The following is an 11902-nucleotide window of genomic DNA, read 5'->3' on the forward strand; positions in this document are numbered from 1 at the left end:
ATTACATATATATATATTTATATAGTTATATATATATATATATATATTATTATAATATAATATATATATATATAGTATATATATATATATAACATGGCGTAATTATAGTAATTGTTGAACTTACCAGACGCCCCCTACGATACCTGAAGAGCTGCACGAAAAAGAAATCTAAATCACTAAGACAAGACGCAAAGTTCGGAAAAAAACAAACCGGTAAGCAACAATCTGTGATTTGAAAGTTACACTGATTGCGGCATTGGAAAAACTTGAAGGCTAAAACACCCATTGATGTCATCGACAGAGAAGGTCATGATCATGGTTGGAACATGGATCCTTCTAGAGTTTGTATCTTCACATAAACAAATTCAGTGTTTCTTGTCCATCTTTCTCAACGTGACTCTACTACTACTGTACACATGTGAGCTTTGAAAAATCTAAAGCTGTCCAACGATGGTGGTTCCATGCATTATTAATACAGTCGTCAACAATAATTCCAATGTGCACTGTTTGCTGCACTTTTGTTTACACTAGTTGGGGTTTAGAGAAGCTTGTTAAGCTTCAACCTTTTACTCCATCTTCCATATATAATAGTTTAAGGGTTTATTTAATGCGGAAAAATGCAACATTACGTGCCCTGGGTGTTGATTTGTCTCCAAATTTCTGATTCTGAAGAAATCTGGGATTTTGTCTTCTTATACTTCATTGGCTGCATGATCTGGTTGAAACTTGCTGCCTTTGTTCTATATGACTCTTTTGAAAGAGACAAAACTGAATTTTAAGTACATTTAGTCACCATCAATCTATATGTATATATATATATATATATGAACCCTAAGACTAAGAATAGAAACTTCATCACGTGAATTTATAGCTAGGCCAAAGAAGGCCTTTGATAGGAGAAGTCTCTAATCTCATTAATATTAATATTAAAAGTCTCTACTATATAGTTCTTTGATATATTGTAGGTCCAAAAAAGGCCAAAAACAAAAACTTTTAACCATAATTAACTAACAATGATGAAGCTTGTCCATAACTTTGTAAGTTTACAACAAAGATTCAAAACAAATAAATAAGTAATTATTAAGAGCTTTATTAATTTAGGTACTAATTTCATCATAGCTGCTAACTACAAATTTGAATGCAAATCAATTAAAAAAAATCGGTTTCAAAACTTACAAATTTATTCCTCGTAACCCTCATATCTAATTTCATAATTCGTTTAAACTTAAATTAAATTTTAGAGTGTAATACGTAATTGTTTGTTAAAGATATAATATCTAAAAAAGTCTCTAAATTATTTTTAAAAATTTAAATAAATCTTTATATTTTATTACGTTCAATTAAGTCTATATATTTTTATTTTAATTCAATTAAGCTCTTATGAATAATGATTGAGTTAATTAAAATGCGCGTGACGTTGACGTAGCATGCTAATATATTATAACTGATAATGATGTTGCATTCCAACATATCATAATTGATAATATCGTAACATAGTAATTTGATATGATAATATGATTATGTGACATTTTTCTTTCTTCACATCAATGTCATATCAGTGTCATGTGGATATAAAATGACAAATAGTATTTTGATTAATGATAATTAATCAATCATTAGTTATAAGGGTTTATTTGATTAAAAATAAAAATATAAAAATTTAACTGAATATAATAAAAAAATAATGATTTATTTAAATTCTTTTAAATAATTTAAAAATTTATTTGAGCATTATGCCTTTATTAAATCTATCGAAGATCTAAATCAAGCTAGCAACTTGATTTTTTTCACCTTTCTACCAACTTAGTTGCCTAAAAATTTAATTACCATGTCAGCATATAGTTTACCTTCCCATAAGTGAGACCAAAATTATTACTATCACTTGTCTACAAGCCCAAATAAGGCAGCTGTTTTGGGCTTTGAAGACGCCTGTTGGTAGTATTAGGCCCAATGAAGGGACTCTTTTGGGCTTCAAAGAGTAATGCCAAACGGGCAGTTTTTGGAACTGAACCAACTGTCATTTTCATGCTGACCTGGCGTTTCGTGATTCGGATTGTCCAAAGCTCCTCTGACAACAGCATTACCCCCCCATTTCCATTACAAAAGAGCAAAACCCACTCTCTGACACCGCTCTCCATGCTCCCCATCATCACCACCGTCCACTTACATCTCCCCGTCATCATGAACCAATCCATGGGCTCCCAGGAAACCAAATCGTACGCTTGACAACACGCTGTCATCTCTCCCTATCAAGTGCCGGTCAACACCATGACGTAACTGAGGAAATTACCCAACCAACCACGGCCACGTGTGGAACCAAACTCCTGAGCACGGACGTCAAAACTAACGTTAAACTGGAATGAATGGAATCGGTTTGCAGTCCGCTCTGCTTCGATTCAGAATCAGAAAAAAAAAAAAAAACACAGAGCATCCAAAGAGAGAGAAAAAAACAGTCTCACTTAAGTCAAACTTTTGAGAGGAAAAAAAAAAAGAAAAAAGAAAAACATTTCAGAAACTCCAAAGACTCCATTTTTAAAGCCAAAAGAAAAATCTAAAGTGCTTAGTAGAGTTTTGCTTGTTGGGATCAAAGGGTCTGCAAAATGTGAGAGAATCTGCAGCTTCAAAGGTTAGACATTTTTTTTTTAATTATATTTCTTTTTCTTTTCTGGAAGTTTTGTTTGGATGGAGAGAAAATGGAAGAAAGGAAAAAGGAAGGTTTGGGTTTTGATAGTTGGTGTGTACTTAAACATTAGAATGCTCCATTATGTAAGCTTTTGTTGAAGTTTGTGTTTTAGTGAAAAGTTTTATGCACTGTTTTTAATGATGCGCTTTGTTTGTAAAATGATTTTTTTTTTAAGGTTGTTGGTTATCCAAAATATTGTAGTTGAGCCACTATGCATATGGATTGAGGGAAAATATTATTGGAGTAAGTTGAAGTCTACTGAGATTCAATGCTGTGTATTGCTTTAGGAAAGAGCCTTGGCATTTTCATGGTTAAGTGATATGGTTGGTTTTTTTTTTTTGGGGATATGTGGACGTTCTTTGAGTGTCAGAGTGCTGTGAAATTTGTTTGCTTTTTGTAGTATGTTTGTTGCATCATCAGTTAGGCACTCCTAGCATTCGAACAAAACTGTTTGCTGTTTTGTGTGTTGCAAGTGAAAACAGTCAATGGCAGACCCTAGTTTCTCTGTATTGCTATATTCTGCTCAATGGTGATTTTTTTTTTCTGACTTATCGAAATTGTTCAAGAGTTAGATAGTCTTGCTTTTGTATATTGGGTTATAAATGCTTTTCTTAAATACAGCTAGTGAACCGGCATAGCACGTATATAATTATCAGACATGGCTTCAACTGGTATGGCCGCCACTTCAGCGGTTGGAAAGCCTACAGGTAATACTACATTAGTCGACAAACTCCCAGAGGAGATCAATGAAATGAAGATTAAGGATGAGAAAGTTGAAAAGGTTTCTTCAAGCAAATCTCTATGTGATGTATTTTCTCGTCTTTATGGCACACGCTTCTTCTATATGTACCGAAATTTTTGTGTCAGGAAATGGAAGCAACAGTGGTAGATGGAAATGGAACTGAAACAGGACATATTATAGTTACTACTATTGGTGGTAGAAATGGTGAACCCAAGCAGGTATAAATTTTCTTAAATGTAATTGTAATAAATTCTACATGTAATAAAAGCCAGTGTATCATATTATCATTCTTCTATTTGTCACGTAATTTATTCTAACATTATGTTGGGACTGACTGTCATGGTCATTAGCTTCTATTTATGAGAAATGCGAAATGCATGCCAGACTGAAAAATATTGAACTTGCTGCAAGATGTACATACTTTGTAACATATTTTATATGTGTTATGTAATGGCATCAGTTGACTGGATCTTTGGAGTTGGATTCATGGTTTGTATTTCAATGACTAGCAATCTGAATATGAATGAATATCTAATTTATCTCATCTAAGACTACAACTTCTCACCTTTGTAATTTTACTTTCATTGTGAAGTAAGTAGTTGTGGAGAAACCAACTTGCATTAGTACTCTAGGTTAATACATTTTTTTTTTCTATCTTCAAATCCTCTCCTGTGCATTACACCTCCTCATCTTAAATTCTTTGTGCATTGTCCTGCAGACCATAAGTTATATGGCTGAGCGTGTTGTTGGTCAGGGATCTTTTGGAATTGTATTTCAGGTGATGTTTTTATTACACCTTCTGAATCATCAATGCAAGGGGCTTTGGTTTGGTGCCTCTATCATAAGCTTTGAAATGCTGTTTTACATCCTTATATATGTATGTATTGCAGGCTAAGTGTCTAGAAAGTGGAGAAACTGTAGCAATCAAGAAGGTTTTACAGGACAAGAGATATAAAAACCGCGAGTTGCAAACAATGCGCCTACTTGATCATCCCAATGTTGTGTCACTCAAGCACTGTTTCTTTTCAACGACTGATAAGGATGAGCTCTATCTTAATTTGGTGCTTGAATATGTTCCTGAGACTGTATATCGTGTAGCAAAGCACTATAGTAGAGCAAATCAGCGAATGCCACTAATATATGTCAAACTCTACACATACCAGGTGACAGTTCTAAGCCATCTACATATTCTGCTTGACCCATGTGCAAGAGTTGAAACATGATTTGTAGTAGGACCACTGTATGCTAAAAGTGGAGAAGAATACGTTTATGGGGATTTCAGGAAATGTAATATATAATCACCAATCATTACTGTTGCTATGGGTGGACTTATGCATTTATTAGCATGACTAGAATGATTATCAGTTGGCTATCCTCTTTGATTTTGATTTTTAATTAGATTATGAAACTTTAGTCAAAATTTCAACTGCATTTTTGGTTCTAGCATACCATGGTAAAAAAGCCAGGTGGTACAAAAGAGATGTTATATTGATGATAATGCTTATTTCACTCTATTGTCCTACTATGATATGAGGTTTAAATGTAAGCATTTAATACCTGTTTAGCTCTCTTATGTGTTTATGAGAGATTAGCAATGGTGGAGGCATCTTGTGGACTTGTAGCTTGATCTTATGACTTTTATGTATGCACTGAATTTTCGGCAGATTTGTAGAGCTTTGGCATATATCCATGGGGGTGTAGGTGTATGCCACAGGGATATTAAACCGCAGAATCTTCTGGTTTGTATCTGAAGCTCACTTTTGTCCCTTGTTACGATTAGATGATAATGATATTCACCAATAAAATGTGTTGCTGCAGGTTAATCCCCATACTCATCAGGTCAAGCTTTGTGATTTTGGAAGTGCAAAAGTTCTGGTATAGTCTTCTTGAAAATGTCATAATTCTTGTTTGGAAATTACAATGTTGCCTAGATTCATTGTTCATACGAGGAAAGAATTTTTCTTTTTAAAAGAAATCCAACTTTTCACTTTTAAAATTTTCACATGCGTGGAGTCATCTTGGTTTTTTTTGAATTCTTATATAAAGGTTCCATGCATGGTTTAGGCATTACATCCTTTGGCTGGTGGTGTACCTGATCTTCTGACTTGTTGCTATATATTGTGCTTCTTTGCCTTCATGCATGAGTTTTCTCATTATATCTAAACTGCACTACTTTTTATTCATGCAGTGTGTGTGTTGCTTATCATTCATTGTCTTATAACAGGTCAAAGGCGAGCCAAATATATCATATATCTGTTCTCGTTACTATCGAGCACCTGAACTCATATTTGGGGCAACAGAGTACACAACTGCAATTGACATATGGTCTGTTGGTTGTGTCCTTGCTGAATTGCTTCTTGGACAGGTTCCTTACATGCTAGAAAATTATAGTTATGTTCTAAGTATGAAGTAGAAAGTGAATCTAAACATGAATGTTTTCTTTTTCTCTTTTGGCTATCAAATTTCATAGCCTCTCTTTCCAGGTGAGAGTGGAGTTGACCAGCTTGTTGAGATTATTAAGGTAATCTTCATTTTGGACTTGGTGGCATGAGGTAGAATTTGTATCTCTAAATGCACCAAAAATATGATGCACTGTTAATTAGTTAAATGAACTGAATTAAAGTTCCTTTAGGTACTTGGGACTCCAACTCGAGAGGAGATAAAATGCATGAATCCAAACTATACAGAGTTCAAATTCCCTCAAATCAAGGCTCATCCTTGGCATAAAGTGAGCACAATGGTTTCTTTGTTTACCATTTTTCACTAAATATGGTCTTCTTACCTTGTTGCAAATTAATCCATCTATTTTTTATAACAGATATTCCACAAGCGCATGCCTCCAGAAGCGGTTGATCTCGTCTCAAGACTTCTCCAATATTCTCCAAATCTGAGGTGCACTGCAGTAAGTATTTCCAACTTGGTTGCTCTTGTGCTTTAGAACATACAAATATTGAGGTTTAAGTCAAATACTAACATTTTTAAAGTAAACCGTTATAGGATGCTGTTCATGTCTAATGATATGGTTACTTTGTTCTAGACCAGGCAATTCGTGTTTTCGTGTTCTAAGCGTGTCAAATACAATTAAACATGAAATACGTTTAGATTGAACACGAACACCACATGAATAATATTCGTGTCTTAAATCTGAAACACCTACACGTATACATTTAATAACCGTATAACATGACACGACACGTTTATTAAACGTGTCAATATATAATACGATTAATAACACGATTAACACGATTAAATAAAAAAATTTATAATTAAATATAATTTTATTATTTAAATTTAAAATCAATATTTATAAAAACAAGTATAAAAAATCAAAATAATAATAACGTCAAATATAATAAAATTTAACATAAATAACATATATAAAATTTATTATCATGTAATATGATAGAATCTCCTATTAACATCTAACTTTAAAATATTAATAATAACTACAATCATTCATAATTTTCATCCATAACTAAGTACATATCATTAATTACATTATTAACTATGAATAAGTCCAAACACCCAAATCAAAATTATTTAAGGTTAAAATAGTTTTTAACTATTAATTTTTAACAGATTGATAAACGTGTCACGTATATATGTTTAAATACGATAATACGATTAATTAAACGTGTTTAAACGTGTTTCTCATGTTTGACACGTTAAGATACGAAAATTTTTTATAGATACGAAAAATTTTTATAGCCATGAAAATTTTTAATTAAACATGTTGGACAAGATTAAATACGAAACATATTAAGACTAAATTCAAACATGTTTAACTCCTTGTCTCATCGTGTCGTGTTAACATGTTATGTCCAAAATTACCAGGTCTACTTTGTTCTGTTTCTATACCTAGATTGTCTAAGGACACTTACTTAAGCCTTTGCAATTTGCGCCCTCTTGAACTAAACAACTGTTAAATGGGGGAATGTGATTGCCAAAATGTTTTGTGGAACCATGCAACTTTCACATGATTTCGATTTTTATTTTAAATTAAATTACGACATGATTGCTTTTCATTTGCAGTTAGAGGCCTGTATCCATCCATTTTTTGATGAACTTCGCGATCCTAATGCTCACCTTCCTAATGGGCGCCCCTTGCCTCCACTGTTCAACTTTAAACCTCAAGGTTTGTCACTTTTCCCACTTTTATTTTTTGAATAAAAACATATGAAAATTGTTGCTTGCTGAATCCTTCTCTTTCCAATGATGACATTGCAGAGCTGAAAGGAGTGAGTTTGGAGCTTCTGGCCAAGCTAATACCAGAACATGCTCGAAAGCAATGCCCCTTCCTTGGCTTCTAAATCGAAAGACCTATCTTCAGGGGCAAAGGAATTGTGTTACTGTACCTTATTTATCTTCCAAGTTATCTAAATGACTAGCCTGTTTCTTCCCTTGAATTTCAACCAGACAGCGTGGACTTTAGAGGCTGCTGTATTTTGCTTTGGCTATGCAAACATTATGTTGTTAGGGCTCTTAAATTGCAGCAAATGGTTGGAATCTGTAATTGTGTTTTGCAAGTATCATATCTGTAGTATTTTCATCTAATGTACATTTGACATACACCTGCCTGTTCTGTTTCTTCCCTGCACCGATCAGCTTGATTATGATTGGGGTATTTACTGGGTAAAGGGACATGTAATGCTCGGTGCTCTGTTCCAATCCATTGGTTGTGAATAAATATGTTCTTCCATGACCTTCCATCAATGGTTGGACCTTGAGTTAATAATTTTTAACACAATCAACCAAATAGTTACACTTGAGTCTGTCAAATGTACCTATTTCTTGCATTCTTTGTAGGATCTATGTTTTCTCTCAGATTCTTGGGGTTCCAACTTCAAATGCCTCACCTACCCCTAGGGAAGTTGTGAGACTCTCCTTTGTGGCAATGCTAATTAGATTATAATTAGCCTTACTGGCAAACTAAGATAACACTATATCCCAGTTTCCATCTCATCACTCAATTTCCATAGAACCAAAATTTCCAGTGCGTATGTTGCTGTCAAGAGATTTCTGCGTCCTCAGTGTATATAACCTCTGAGTCTGCCCAGCTTCCGTTCGTCAGTTCCATTCACTTCCATACAGCTCGGAAGTTAACAGCCCGAGTGCAGGCCAGAGCCCCATTGAAATTTCTCTCGGTGTCTTCAGAGCCATGCATGATGCAACCAAAGACTGACCTGACCCTTTGAGGCATCTTGATTATTGAACGACACTCAAAGCATCGTGTTATAGAGAATCTCTTCTTTTCTAAATTATTGAGAATCTCGTCTATTTATTTATCTCATTCGTTTTTATAGAATTTATAATTTTAAATACAAGAATTTTTTTTCTCGTAACATGGAATCAAAGTCGTTTTTATTTATTTTTTATCATTTTTAAAAATTCTGTCTCAATAATGTCTTGTCTAAGTCATACCTTTCTTCACCCAAAAAACACTACCAGCTAGCATCCATCGAAGTTCACAACCACTATACCACCATTATCCTTTTACGAAAAAGCATTCGATGTTACCCCATTGCCTGAAATCGTAAGAAATTGCCATACACACTCTATACCATTTTATTTTTTCATAACATGGTATCAAAGTCTTGTCTATTTTCTGTTATTTTGTCAAAATTCTATGTCAATAGTGTCCTGTCCAAGTCGTTCTTTTTGTTACAAATAAAATACACCATCAGCTAGCATCCATGTGTCATTACAACTCTGTGATCGTGTTTGTTGTTTCCTTAGTTTGGGTTTGAACACAAGGGTATGAGATCCTATTTCAAATAGGTTACTAATTCTAGGCATGTCATGTTTTGGAAGAACATGTTACTATTTCAAATAGGTTAGTCAGCAATTGGAAATCAAAGATCTTGGCTCTTTTAGTTATTTCTTGAGGCTTGAAGTATCCATGATGGTTACTATTCTCTCAAGCTAAGTATGCATTCTAGTTACTTTCTCGAGCTAACATTATTGCAATACTATCTCTCCCCTGCCTTGTACTCTAATGTTAAACTTTCTCCGATGGATGATACTCTTCTTCGTGATTCTAATTTATATTGCCAACTTGTTGGGAGTTCGGTCTATCTCATAGTGACTCAATGCGATTTTGCTTATGTTGTTCATATAATCAATCAATTTACGAAAGCTCATTATTCATCTCAATTTTCTTGTTTTTTAATTCTTTGTCATGTTAAAGGCACACTCTAACATATTGAGATTGATTACCATGTTATGAATTTACTCGAGGGACTTTCCATCATAGTCGTGTGTTCCCTTCAAATCAAATTGTTGATATTTTTACTAAAACCCATTTCCTGAATGGTGTCAAGACTTGGTTTCCAAACTTATAACGACACCTATTATATCCCCTTTAGGTGGTTAGGGAGAGAATACTTAAGGGTGTGAGACAGCTCTCTAACGAACTCGATAAAATAACCTTGTTGGCTGCCTCCGTACAAAAAGGGTCGCAATTAGAGTTATCAATATGGGTTAACCGGGCCCGGCCCTACCTAAGTCCTTGTGGATTAAGAAAATATGAATTGGGTCAGGTTAGCTTATTTTTTATATGGACCATCAAAACTTCAACCTAGCTTATCCCTTGCTAATCTATGGGTTGGTTGGGTCAACCTATTTTTTTAAAAATTTTATTTTTATAATTTTACTTAATAAATTTTTATTAATAAAATTATTTTATGATTTAATTCATAAATTAAAATTATTAATTTGACAAGTAAAGATTAAACACATCGAAATATATAAAATAAACAATATTATTAATAATTAAATTATTAATTTTACATAGTTAAATATATTAATTTATTAAATTAATTAAAATTATTAATTTTTTTTACCTATAGGACTGGCCTGCTCTAACCCACCCTAACTCTCTAATTTAGTGGGCTAGTCCATTTAAGCTCGATTTTAATATGGATTTAAAATTTTAAGCCCAATCCACCTCATATTTTATAAAAAATAGATTAACTCAATGGATCAGGCCCATTTTGACATGTATAGTAATAATGATCAAAGCTCGGACAACTGTTTACCAAAAACACAAGTCTTTGCAAAATCATAAGACCATTTATGGGGGTCGAGGCTTGCCTATTGCTGGAAGGCCAAGGAAATTGGTGACTTGATGATAGGGTAGTTGACGATCCGAAGCCCTGGTGGTGAACGACAGTCGTAACTATAACAATCCTAAGGTAGCGAAATTCTTTGAAGTGTAAACATAATAATATCAATTAGACAGATTCTAAACTAAATCAACGAGATTTGTTTAGATTACAATATTATTAAATTACAATTATGATTATCTTGATTCTCTCCTGTATTATTGATAATTTTTTATATAAATTCTATATATTTTTATAAAATTCACAATTTAAAATAAAAGATTGGTTAAAGATATAATTAGAAACTTATTCTAAGAAAGGATTTTTGTGTTTAAGAAATTATTTACATCAAATTAAAGAAAAGATAATGCATTAAATATAATTTTTTTTCTTTATATGTCATCTTAATCTATAAATAGTAGCATTAGTAAACCAGGCCAAACAAGCATATTGTCTTATTATTTCTCCATCACGACAAAGTCCACTATTCCATTACTCTTGCTTCTTATAGAAAGTCTTGAGAATCCTAAAAACAGAATCTGAATTTCCTTTCACACACCAACTTTATTCCATTTCAGGAATATGAAATTTAGTGAAATACCAAATTTAGTCCTTCCCTAATTGTATTTTTACAACCATAGATTCTTTTTTTGATTATTCATGTACTCCCTTTGTCACATACTTAGTATATAAATTAAACCCTTTACCATATTGAAGCGGCCAACCTACCATGTTCATGCAAATGGAATGAATAACCTATGCCCCTTTCACATGGTTAGACTGATTCAACTTCTCACACTCATTTGATGAATGATCCGTAAAGAATGTCAACAAAATTTAAATAATTTTAATACTTATTTATTCTTATTATTATTATTATTTAAAAAGTAATATTATAATTAATAAATTAAAATTTCAATTTAATTTAAAAGATCAAGAAAGGTATGCAAATCAGGTCAATCAATGCATTGATATTGGGTGGATGGTGGAAACCAGCTCGATAGTATTGTGAGTTGACTTTTGTACTTTTATCTTGAGTTCAAAATATATTCTATAAAAATCACTGTAAAATGATAACATTAATAAATAATTTATATAATTTCTTATAGTTTTTAATCTTTTTTAAGAGTTAGATTCTTGAAATTTATAGATATTTATTAAGATTAGTTAACTTTTTTTTTTTAATTTATAATTATCATCAAATTCAAGAATAAATATTATATTGATTATAATTTTATTAGTAAGTATTATATTAATAAATACCTATGTATAGCTTCAAATTTTTTATTATTTAACTTATTTATTTTATTATAATAATTAATAATTATATTTTATATAAATTAACGGTTACGATAAAATAAATAAAAATATGAA

The 11902-nt window shown here is 32.4% G+C and overlaps 1 protein-coding gene across 2 annotated transcripts; it reads left to right on the top strand.

The window, feature by feature from the left end:
* LOC18600782 (shaggy-related protein kinase epsilon) lies at positions 2407 to 8002 on the top strand. Of its 2 annotated transcripts, none has more exons than XM_018120218.1 (13): positions 2407 to 2626; positions 3309 to 3464; positions 3551 to 3643; positions 4144 to 4203; positions 4316 to 4588; positions 5090 to 5164; positions 5244 to 5300; positions 5650 to 5790; positions 5896 to 5946; positions 6058 to 6153; positions 6244 to 6327; positions 7458 to 7560; positions 7653 to 8002. In XM_018120218.1, the coding sequence occupies exons 2-13, from the start codon at positions 3342 to 3344 to the stop codon at positions 7733 to 7735; spliced, it is 1239 nt and encodes a 412-aa protein (XP_017975707.1). In that variant the 5' UTR covers positions 2407 to 2626; positions 3309 to 3341; the 3' UTR covers positions 7736 to 8002. The 2 variants fall into 2 exon arrangements, with proteins under 2 accessions (XP_017975707.1, XP_007031505.2); XM_007031443.2 differs by having other exon boundaries at positions 2408 to 2626; positions 3305 to 3464.

This window comes from Theobroma cacao, chromosome 4 (genome assembly GCF_000208745.1).
Source record: "Theobroma cacao cultivar B97-61/B2 chromosome 4, Criollo_cocoa_genome_V2, whole genome shotgun sequence".
Classification (NCBI taxonomy): domain Eukaryota; kingdom Viridiplantae; phylum Streptophyta; class Magnoliopsida; order Malvales; family Malvaceae; genus Theobroma; species Theobroma cacao.